This window comes from Neofelis nebulosa, chromosome 2, assembly GCF_028018385.1.
Source record: "Neofelis nebulosa isolate mNeoNeb1 chromosome 2, mNeoNeb1.pri, whole genome shotgun sequence".
Lineage (NCBI taxonomy): Eukaryota > Metazoa > Chordata > Mammalia > Carnivora > Felidae > Neofelis > Neofelis nebulosa.
Window position 1 is genome coordinate 110749270 of NC_080783.1, and position 12131 is coordinate 110761400.

The following is a 12131-nucleotide window of genomic DNA, read 5'->3' on the forward strand; positions in this document are numbered from 1 at the left end:
TTGATGTCAAAATGTGAAGTGCCATATATTAGTTCAGCTCAACACACCGAATGGTGACAACAATATGGACATGGTTCTTGTCACCTGGGACCCCATGGCCTCTTTGACTTGGTCCTCCTTCCCCCTGACATGGGTTTCAAAAGAGGTCAGCTTGGAATGGCTGTCCGTAACTACACTGGTCATCCACGGGTAAGTTCTTCGAGAGACCAGTGCTTCCTGACCTGTGCTGGTCTCACACAGAACTGGTCTGGGGAACTCTATTTTCTCTGCTATCTCTAGCCAAAAAAAGTAACTTCTTGTTCAAAACATACAAGAAACGAGAGAATTACAAAGAAATCACTTCTTCTCAAAACTCAAAGGGCGGGCAATCAAATAAACCTCTCTCCTTTTCTCTCCTGACTCTCAAACCGTGAGCACTGATTTCCCTCACCTACGGAGATCCTCACATATTGGAGACCAAACTCCATGTTCCTTTACTTTCAATCCACTTTTTAACATGTCATCATAAAACATTTATGAAGTTTTATTTAAAGCCTTACTCATTGGCTTAGGTCAAATAAACCTAAGGAATGACTCGCTGCCCTAGGGCCTGATATGCTTTGAACCTCCCTCCGTGCATCCATCATGGAAAGAACCTTCAGCACAGGTCTTTGTAAGAACTGAGCTAGTCCTGGGGAGCACAGATCCAAACCCTCCTCCCCCAGAGTGAGTGGTGTTTTCCCTAGTTGTTCCTTCATATCCTTCTTTTAATTCAAATCCTGCTTTGAGGCAGCAAGAATGTTTTTTAAAAATCTTATAGTAAATCCTTTTACAAACGGTCATCTCCAAGTTTTGGTCAAATCTTTACATTTATGTACTGAGCTTGCTTAAAATGAGGCATACTAGTAATACTGTGATACAGCCCACCACTCTTTAAAAAACCAATGAACATATGAAATGCCTATCTGTAGCTCAACATACCAAAATGAGCCAACTTGAGACACATGCATTTTTGTAACATTTCTAGCCCATGTCTACACTAGGCAATTCCACCTCTCAGGACTTCTCGAACATCTCAGCAATCCTTTTATATACAGGTAACCGACCTCACTTAACTCCACACTACACGTACCTGTTCCACAGTGCATCTGAGATGGGAAAGCGGCTACCTCTACGGCAGGAGGGGAAGATCATAACAGAGACCATATGGAGCCTGGCCTGACAATCTCTAAGAGGAAGAGTAGTATGCAGGTGGGTGAGAAGTCAATTTGGAAACAATGGTTAATCTAATGCCCTCCAAACCAAAACAAAACAAAACAAAATTGCAGAGCATTTTACTAGTAAAGGGGTCCCTCTCTGGCTCCCAGGGCACAATCTTGGCAGGCCAGAAGGCAGTCGGATATAATTAAAATGCTGCAAGAAAAAACCCCCATCAACCGAGAATTCTGTATCCGGCAAAAACTATCCTTCCAAAATGAGGGAGAAATTAACACATTCCCAGATAAACAAGCGCTGTGGAAATTCACTACCAATAGACAAGCTCCACAAGAAATGCTTAAGGTGGTCCTCCAAATTGAAAGGATACTAGTAAGTAATTCGAAGCCATACAAAAATGTAAATCTTTCCAGTAGAGCTAACTACACGGATAAATATAAAACTTAGTTTTATAATTATAACAACTTCTTTTACAGGATTTAAAATACAAAAGCATAAAAAATAACTAGAAGTCTGTTAGTGGGTACACAATATATATAAATGTGATTTATGATTTCAGTAACATAAAAAGGGCTAGACTATAAAGTAGCTTTTGTATGTGATTGAAATTAGTTTAAAAATATTTGTAGCTTAATATGTTATATGTAATTACCATAACTACAAAGAAAATGTCTATAAACACATCCCTACACACTGAAACTACAAAATGTTTCTCAAAGAAATGAAAGAGAATATACAGATCCTGTGTTCATAGACTGGAAGACTTAATATTGTTAAAACATCCAGCACTACCCAAAGTGATCTGTGGAACCAGTGCAGTCCCTATGAACACCCCAATGACGTTTATTGAAAAAATAGAATAATCCATCCTAAGTTTCATATGAAATCTCAAGGGACCCCAAATAGTCAAAACAATCTTGAAGAACAAATTTAGAAGACTCACACTTTAGGATCTGCTACAAACCTATAGTAATCACAACAGTGTCATGCTCTCTTTCCCTCAGTCACGTGGAGGCAGAGGATTGGGTGCACTCAAAATTGGGCTCCACCCATAACCCACCTCCATGACTGAGGAAGTCATTGCTGCTGGAAGTGTAATGGAGGTTAACACTGTTTTACAAGAGGTGCTGAAGACCACCCTTATCCATGACGGCCTGGCATGTGGAATTCGTGAAGCTGCCAAAGCCTTAGACAAGGGCCAAACCCATCTTTGTGTGCTTATATCCAACTGTGATGAGCCCATGTGTGACAAGTTGGTGGAGGCCCTTTGTGCTGAACACCAAAATCAACCTAATTAAGGTTATAAGAAATTAGGGGAATGGGTAGGCCTCTGTAAAACTGACAGAGGGAAAACCCCATTAAGTGGTTGGTTGCTGTTCTGTGGTGGTTAAGGACTATGGCAAACAGTCGCAGGCCAAGGATGTCATCAAGGGATACTTCAAATGTGAGAAAAAAACCAAAACTTGGTTCTTGTTGCAAAAAAACCCAAAAAAAACAGTGTCACTCTGGCACAAAGACAGACATATAGCCTGATGGAATTGAGCCCAGAAATGATTTTTGACAAGGGAACCAAGGCCATTCAATGAGAATAAAGAATGATTGATGGGGGGTGGGTGATGGGTATTGAGGAGGGCACCTTTTGGGATGAGCATTGGGTGTTGTATGGAAACCAATTTGACAATAAACTTCATATATTGAAAAAAAAAATAAAATTAAAAAAAGAATAAAGAATGAAATGGGGAAAATATTTGCAAATTAAGGAGTTATTATCCACAATATATAAGGAATTCCAACAACTCAACAGCTTATTTAAAAAATGGGCAAAATATTTGAATAAGTAGTTCTCCAAAGAAGGTATCAAAAGCACTAAAATAAGATGTTCAATATCACTAATCATCAGAATACAAATCAAAACTACAATGGGTGTACCATCTCACACCCATTAGGATGGCTACTATTAAAAAAACCACACACACACACAACAAAAAGTAAGTGTTGGTGGGGTGGTGGACAAATTGGAATCCTTTGCACTATTGGTAGGAATGTAAAATGGTGCAGCCATTATGGAAAACATAATGGCAGTTCCTTAAGATTAGAATTACCGTAAGATCCAACAGTTCTACCTCTGGGTAGAATTACTTCAAAGAATTGAAAGCAGAGTCTCAAAGAAATATTTGCACACCCATGTTCATGGCAGCATTATTCACAAAAGGTAAAAGCAACCCAAATGTCCATGAACAGATGATGAATGGATAAGCTAACCATGGTATCTACATACAAGAGTATTTATTATTCAGCCTTAAAATGGAAGAAAATGCTGATACATTTCAACATGAATGAACCTTGAGAACATTGTGCTAAGTGAATACACCAGTCAAAAAGGATAAATAATGTATGATTCCATTTATGTAAGAGTCATAGTCAAAATCATAGACAAAGTAGAACAGTGATTGCCAGTGCTGGGGGGTGGGGGGTAAGGGAGAGAATGTGGAGTTACTATTCAATGGGTAGTTTCACTTTATTAACATGAAAAGATTTCTGGAGATGAAAGGAAGTGGTGATTGCAAACAAGAGTGAACAATGTCACTAACTGTACACTTAAGATGGCCCTTTAAGATGTCAGATTTTATGTGTATTTTACATATTTACAATTAACTTAAAATAATTATAGTCAACAATTCTTTTAACTGGAAACAAAATGATTGTTTCACTCCATTCAAATGGTCAAGGTTACCACCACCAAACACTGGGACAAACTCAAGGTCCTGTGGAGAGAAATATGCTTAACTATTTGGGAAGCAAGAAGCAAGCTGTCAGCAAGTTACTCATATGTATGTATGTTACAAATGTTCACAATTGGTTAAATATAGGTGAAGGGCATACTGGGAGTTTATTTTGCCAATCTTGCCACATAATGGTTAATTGGAAATATTTCCAACATTAAAAAAAAAAAAAAAAGCCACTGTTGGGCCAGGTTTGGCAATTTCTAAAATAACCCATTGACCAAGGCTCATTTATACAGAAACAATCTTCTTCCATATAAGACAAATTCCGCATCATTTTGAATTCCTCAGGCATGATTGTCACTTTACACCTGACACCAACAGTTTTACCCTACATGGGAGAAACCATCAGGTAACTGGAGCTTACCCCATCAAATGGCAAAATGCTATATTGGTAAACTTTAAATCTTTTTTTTTAGAAAGTATGACTCTTACCTTTCTTGTTTAGAATTTTTAATGACCAGGGTCATCAACATGGGCTTCAATAGGTGGCTGTGCTTTTTTTTTTTTTTGCTCTCACAAGTTTTTTTGAGGCTATTTATATGAAGCAAATGGATAGTGTAGAAAGCAATTGTTTCCATCTAGTGGTTAGCAAGCACCTAATAATATCTTTACGTACCTACCTTTTATAGCTCACTATTCCATCTGTGCTTCTAAGCTTGTTGAAAGCAAATGCAGAAATTCTGAGATTCTTTTGAGTAAAGTGCATACACTGCATGTTATTTTGTCTGTTCAAAAGCTTTTACGGTGAGGTTTTCATGTTTTTTTGAAAATCCAGGCTGTCAGAAATCCTATTCCAATTTGTATGAGTAGAATTTCTACAACTGAATTACTGGTGGGGTGCCTGGGTGGCTCAGTCGGTTAAGCGTCCAACTTCAGCTCAGGTCACGACCTCAGGGTTTGGGAGTTCGAGGCCACGTCAGGCCCTGTGCTGATAGCTCAGCCTGGAGCCTGCTTTGGATTCTGTGTCTCCCTCTCTCTGCCTCTCCCCCACTTGTACTCTGTCTCTCAAAAATAAATAAAATGTAAAAAATAAAAAAGAATTACTGGTTCTTGGGTTTAGTCATTTTGACTAAAGATTCTTCATAATTAAATCTAGAGACTACTAAAGTAAGTTCAAAGTATCACAAAAACAAAATACAGCCACAAACTATAATTATCTATCCCAACTGCCCAAGTGCCATCAGTAACTGGCACAGTAATTTTCAGTTATATCCACATTTCCTCTAACGGCGGTATTTCTCACCCTGTTTTTCATTATAGCACCCTTCCCAGGAGAAAACATCTATGTAAATTAATTAAAATCCAGTAATTAAAGTTTCCCTAACAAGACAAACAGTAAGAAATAAGATTTTGTTGGTATTTCCTTTCAACCCCAACTAGGGTACTGTGATTCAATTCTGACGCTAACCACTTGGGAGTTAGCACTGCACTCCCCAGGTTTAAGGGCTCAGTCTTCCATAATACTGCCCCCATTTTGGATGCCAGCAGCAAGTGGGTCCATGCCCACTTTTGACTAACTGGTTACAAATCTGGGGGTTTCCATGAACCCCTCAGGTTCAAAAATTTGCTAAAATGACCGCCAGAACTCAGGAAAGCACTATGTTTATGATCATTTTTATTACAAAGGAAGACCAACGAAATGAAGACACACGGGGCAAGTTCTGGGAGGAGACAGTTTCCACACACTCTCCTTGTGGAATGAAGGCACATCACCATCTCAGCTCAGTGTGCTCACCCATCAGGAAGCCCCAGTGAGCTTCCGGGTCAAGAGTTCTTAACTGGGGTTTCACTACACAGGCATGATCGATGACATCATTGGGCACGTGACTGAACTCAATCCCCTCACGCCAATCATGCCTCAGGCCTGCCCAAAGTCTCAACCCTCAAATTACATGGTGGATCTTTCTGGTAACAGCCCCCACCCTAAAGCTATCTAGGAGCCTACCTTGAGCCACCTCATTAGCATCACAAAGACATTCCCACCACCTACACGGCTTAGAAGCTCCTTGTTAGGAACCCAAGACAGAGACCAGACAAATTCCTTAAATTCCTTATTATGCCACAGTCAGGTAGGCTGAACACGGACAGTTTACAAACCACTGTAATATTTAAGACTTTTTTCCCTCACCAAAACCAATTTTCACCCCCCACTGAGAATGGATCCTCTAAGACAATGAAGAGACAGCCCCCCAAAACCAGAATGGAACTTTATTGTGTAAAGTTTATAGAAGTATGAGTAGTCTTCTGTACAAAGTACACAACAAACAGTTTTAAATACAAGTGAGAGAAATGCGAGTCCTATGACATCTGATACAAGCGGAAGCATTTACAGAAACACTAAAAAAAAAAAATTAAAATATCCTCTTCTTTCTCCAAAGAGTCCATTGCGCATTTCTTAGAGATGGGTACACATCCCAGGCAAGGTCACAATGGCATTTTATTGCCCTCGATGCTGATTTTCACTGCGTGTGCAGATCTGCTTTTTTTCCTGATATCTGTGAACTTTCTCATCTGTTTATCCAGTCGACTGATACCCTTCTTGGAGGTCCCCTGAAACTAAGAGTGGGGTAAAAATTAAAGAGCAAATTATCGAAATACACAAATCCAGTTTTGCCTTTCATCTCCGTTTGTCTGAAAGTTAAAAAGGGCTCTTATCTCTGGAATAATCATAATCTGCTTTGGTGACCTCAGGAATAGAGCAAGCGTTAGCAATGTACACATGTTAAACTCTCTCAATGAAGAGTAACGAACTGTGCCTTATTTTAAAATTTTGCCTCAGTCCATAGATATCTAGATGGAAGAGGGACGATTTAAACTATGATCCCCCCCGCAATTCCATCAAATTAGATTCTGACTGTATGCTTTTCCCTTTCAAAAGTCAGCATGAAGCTGACAGCTTGTCATATTCACCTTCAAACAGTGCCGGCATGAAGAATGATCTTCTGAGGCAAGGAAAGTCACCTGAGAAAAAGCATGAAGCCTGATGAACGAGGTTAGAGGACGAGTAAAGTGAACCTGTCAGGCCGTGGAGCTCTAGTTTCAGACTTGAAGTGAATCTCTGCTTGGCCTCAGCAGGTTCTGTAGCCTGGGCAAATGTGGCCCCTGGTCTGTACTTTCGGGACCGTCAGGAGAGGTAAATGAGGTAATACCGTCAAATACTAGCACACAGTCAGTGCTCAAAATAAGTATCAGCTGTTACCATCATTACTACTACTTTGGGATGGATCAGATTTATGATACATATACTGGATACAAGAAGAAAAGTAAATTAAGCCTTGGATCCAAGGGGCTTACCACTTCTTGCATCTGTTCCTGCTAGCCTCTTAGTTTTAAGATTTGGTTTTGGTTATTTTTTTCATAATTTGAAACAACTACACGTCTTGAAGAGATGCAGTCTCCAGAAATCGATACTGTTAGAAATGCTGAGAAGGTCTGCCACTTCTAACAAAGATCAGAGCCAATTCTTCTTGTTGACTAGTGTTACTGACAATTCTGATCTTTAAGAATGTTGAGTGGTTTATAAAGAGAGGAGTTTTTCTAATTCTTCTCCCCAGATGTTTACTACTGAACCATCTGTGCAGCTCAATCCTGAGACTGCTAAAAGAAGGGAGGGCCCAGAAGACACTCTGGGGGTGGGGCCAGTGTGGGGATGTTCCTTTGAGCTGGGGAGCCCCCCAAGTCTCACTCCACCTCTAGACTCAGCGTGTACCTCACACAGGAGCTCCTGTCAGTCTTGAATAGGAGCCATGTAGATCATCCACCCTAGATTTTCTGAAACAATCCCACATCCAAATATTATTTTATATCAATTTAACACTTGGCACTAGGACTCTGAGTTAGCATAAATATTCATTACCAGATGAGAAACAACTATGCTTCTCTCACGCTATCGAATCCCCAGATTTCCTAGACGGTCCTAGATATGTGACCTCCTTTCAGACAATGTGCCCTGATTCTTAGTAGTTAGTCCACATCAGAAGCCTTACCTGCTTATATCTGCACCAATTACTCAACTCCCAGCAGCTGTACACACCAGCCAATACTGTCTCCCAGGACCCTGACAATCTGAGCCCTCTAGCCTCCTCAAATGGGACATACCCAGATGACACGAATCCACTCCTACCTAGTCCTATAACTTTTAAGACTTGTGGCTGGCAGATGCCTAGTTTCCCCAAGTCTGGAAACACACAGGATATAGTACCTAACATGCCAAATTCAGTGATCTCTCTCCTGATTCAACTCTGTACCACTTCCTTAGGACAGTAAAAGTGTATGCTGCACTGTTTCATCAGAGAAAAACCAAAAGCAGCTTAAAAGATCAGCAAGATAGGTTTGCTTTAAAAAATTATGATACGACTGTATTTGGACACAATATTAAGTCACTGAAGAATGTTTACTCAAATGAATGTTTACCATGTTAAGTAAAACACAAATCTAACAAAGTATAAAATAACAATTTTGCATAAAATTTGAAAACAAAAATACCAAAGCACAAAACCAGCAATGTTTATGTACAATATAAAGAGGACAAAAAGGAAATAACCCAAAATGTTAATATTAAGGTGTGGTGGAATTACAACTGACAGTAATTTTATTTGTGCTTTCTGCATTTAAAAGGTTATAAAAAAACATACATTGCTTTTTGTCATTTTAGTGTTATCTTAAAAGCACTCCATGGAATAAATTAACATATAAACATACAATGTAGTATAGGTTACTGCACTATTTAGGAGTGAAAAATCAGAAACCACAGAAGAATAAATAAACAAATTATATATTCACATGATAGACTATTAGGCATCCATTATAAGTGATAAAACTATAAGGTGGTTTAACGAGGAGAAGTGACCAAAATTATATACAGAATAATTGTAATTATATGAAAGTATCAATAGAAAAAAAGGGCAAAAATGGTATCAAACTGCTTTTGAATTGTGGGCAATTTCCCTTTCTAATCTCAAATTTTCTATAATTACAACCAGAAAAAAACCAACTTTGAAGCATTACTGGAAATACATTTAACACATCAAACTGTTAATAGTGGGGACTCTGAGGAAGAGCAGGGTTTTGGGGATGGGTTATTCTATAGTCTTTTATATTCACTTATGTAATTTCAAAGATAAAAATGACATTTAAAACGAGCATTTCATTTGAAAGCCATTTACTCACTCCAATTTATTCTTGGAAAATACGTTTTCTAATAGTACTCTTCATGTCTCTGTGGTTCGTGAAAGCCCTGAGTGAATCTGTAAGGATTCATCCTGAACTGGGGAAACGGTATCAGGTAGTTTAAGGACAACATCCTAAAATGTAACATGAAACCACCAGCTTTCTGGATCATGCCGTATTTATTTGTTTTCTGACAGAACTCTATCAGCCAGACTCAGGCCTAGGTAAATACTGGCACATTATGACCTGGGGGGTGTGGGATGAAGGAAAGGAATTCAGCTTAAGTTTCCCTCTCCTCCTGCTGGTCACTTCTCTCTTCCTGCCTCTCCGTCACATACTGGGAGAGGAGGGCACATGCCCTTCAAAACACCGACAGGCTTCCAAAGAAGAGTGGCCACTGAGACTCTGTATTATAATTTCTTTGCCAGATTGTGGTTCTCAATTCTCAAAAGTAAGTATATTGGGGAGGAAAAACTACCAGGGAGAGGGATAAAAAGAGGGAAAGACAGTGAAAACCAGGTAAAAGAAAGAGGGGTGGCTGAGGGAGAGAAGGGAGGTCAGGGGACATTTTTATGGGTAAAAGTACAAAAAAGGGGAGGGAAGTTATGAAAAAGTTCTTGGCTCTGAAGCAGTAGTGCTCTTCTATCTTCCAGCTATTCTCAGTAAGAAAGAAAGGGTGTGCTTTGTTTTGACTGCAGCTGAACAGCAAAAACGAACGCGCACAGAGGTGAGTGTAGTCCGTGAAAAGAGCTGCCCAAGCAGGGGTCCCAGAGAAGTCACAAGAAGGCAACACACTCAGACTCTTCAGAGCACCCTGCCACAAGGCACTGCTGTTAACCTCAGAGCACAGCTGGGAGTGAGTCTGGCTGCAGGAACGGTCCCAACTCTTTCATTTCTGACCATCAATCAAATTTATCTCCTAAGTGTTCAGTGCAAGGCTTTATGCACTGGGCCCTCAAATGCACACAGACAATGTGGGAAAAAGCCACTTCCCTTCCACTAAGAAGCTACATTCACATTCACATGCCTGTAATGCAGACCGCTATGATCCTGGACCCTAAAAAAGCATTTTCAATAATAAGAGGAAGACCAAATGCTCATCAGGGACTTAACTATATATGAATTCCTGGGGTACCAATAAAGGAAGGGACTTCCATATCCATTTCTAAACATTCAGTAGGACTCGAAAGTCACAAAGTGTTTGTTAAGTTCATTACTTCAGTAACTAAAAGTGGGCCAGGCCTTTTTTGGTTAAGAAAGCACACGCACACTTGTTTTCACTCTAGCTGCTGACAATTCAAGCCCATGCACAGAGCATGCTTCCTTGGGGATACCTCCCGGATACACTCTGGTAGGGCCAGGACTACAGGGGCATCCTGTTGCCTTCAATGCTGAACTTGACAGCACGGTGCACTTTGCTGAGTCGTTTCTGTTCTGCAAATCGCCTCTTATGCTTTTCCAATCGGCTTAGGCCCTTTTTAAGAATACCAGGCTAGAAAGAGTGGTTTGAATGGAGAATAAAAAGAGATTACTGAAGAGCAATGTAGATCACGGAGTAGTATTTACAATGATGACAGAGGAAGTATCTGCCCTAAATATTTCACAACAGAATTACTTAAAACAGCTGAAGAGAAAGGGCGGGGGGGGGGGGGGGTTGTGGGGGGGGGAAGACTGCAGAAGCAGGGGAGTTGTTTCTCATGGCTCTAAAAAAATGACTGCATGAAAACACTCTAGGCTTCAAGATTCAGTTGAAACAAAGGGATTAATGAGAAGAAACTTCCTGGCTGGATAATGTTGCTTTAAGTCTGAAGTAAAGCTCACAAGCAATGAATGATCTGGCTAGCTATGAGGCCAGAAAACAGCTCTCTTTAAATGAGATAAACCTAAGAGCTGTTAAGAGTTATTACACACGGAGTAAAAAGACAAAAAACAGTAACGTGCACTTGAGATCCAGGTTGCCGTTTCCCTGCTTGCTTACCCTGGATGACTCCATTTCCACATTCCACTTAGGTCTGACAACGTAGTCCTTGTTTGAGGGCATGGGGACCCTTGCACGGGCACAGAATCCAGGATCTCCAGGTCTGAGAGCTCTGAGGACAGGAAGAAGAGCATGCTGTCATGCAGCACCCCCCACAGCTGGGCCCAGCTGATTTAACTGCACAGGTGCCTCAAACCTCTCTGCCTCCCCAGGTCACCCAAAGTGCCCTCTTTGCTGTCTTAAGCTGGCCTCGCTATCACTCACATTTACTCTAAGAATTCTTCCACTTCCCTCCCAAAGCTGAATTCCTCTGCATTTTCAGGATTCCTTCTAGCCTCTCCTCAGCGTCACAGTCAAGCCTCACTCCTTTCCAAGGTTGCTTCCCACACCAGAACCCTAAATTCCAATTCTCTGGTCTAGTGGAGCTCCTCATAGGTTCACTTGTCACGTGAAAACTCAAACAGCCAAAATGATCCCTCAAGATGGAGTATGCCTATAAAGCAGTTTACGTGGTTTTGTATATGCAATATAGTAATTTTTGTTTCTTGTCTTTAAAAGTTGAAATAATTATAGGTTTACACGTGGTTTAAGAAATAATACAGAAGGATCTAGTGTCTCTCCCAATGATAACAACATGCAAAACTATGCTACAAGAACACAACTGGGGCACCTGGGTGGCTCAGTTGGTTGGGCATCTGACTCTTGATCTTGGCCCAGGTCAAATCTCACAGGCATGAGATCGAGCCCTGCGCTGACGGCACAGAGCCTGTTTGGGATTTTCGCCCCCTCTCCCTGCCCCTCTCTTGCTTGCCTGCTCTCTCAAAATAAATACTTAAAAAAAAAAAACAAAAAAGAACACAACTAGGATATTGATGTTGATACAGTCCACCAGTTTTTATTTACATTTTGCCATTTTTACTTACGCTTATTTGTATGTTAGTGTATTTACAATTTTATCACATGTGCAGGTTCATGTATTCACCACAAGGGACTGTCCTGGTGCC

The 12131-nt window shown here is 40.4% G+C and overlaps 1 protein-coding gene and 1 pseudogene across 7 annotated transcripts in view; one reads left to right on the plus strand and one right to left on the minus strand.

Annotated features, from left to right (window-relative positions):
- The first annotated feature begins 2258 nt into the window (after window positions 1–2258).
- On the plus strand, window positions 2259–2727 carry LOC131490626 (small ribosomal subunit protein eS12-like; annotated as a pseudogene).
- A 3442-nt stretch (window positions 2728–6169) lies between these two features.
- Window positions 6170–12131, minus strand: part of IWS1 (interacts with SUPT6H, CTD assembly factor 1) — a 40677-nt gene continuing 34715 nt past the window's right edge. For 3 of the 7 annotated variants that reach the window (XM_058715635.1, XM_058715632.1, XM_058715634.1), the window contains exons 13-14: window positions 11128–11239; window positions 6170–6536 (exon numbers count right to left, since the gene is read on the minus strand). In XM_058715635.1, coding sequence (XP_058571618.1) covers window positions 6405–6536; window positions 11128–11239 — 244 coding nt within the window. In that variant the 3' untranslated portion in view covers window positions 6170–6404. Of the gene's footprint in view, window positions 6537–6890; window positions 6942–8354; window positions 10642–11127; window positions 11240–12131 lie in introns of those variants that run through there. The other 4 variants (XM_058715633.1, XM_058715636.1, XR_009257671.1 and 1 more) reach the window with 3 other exon arrangements.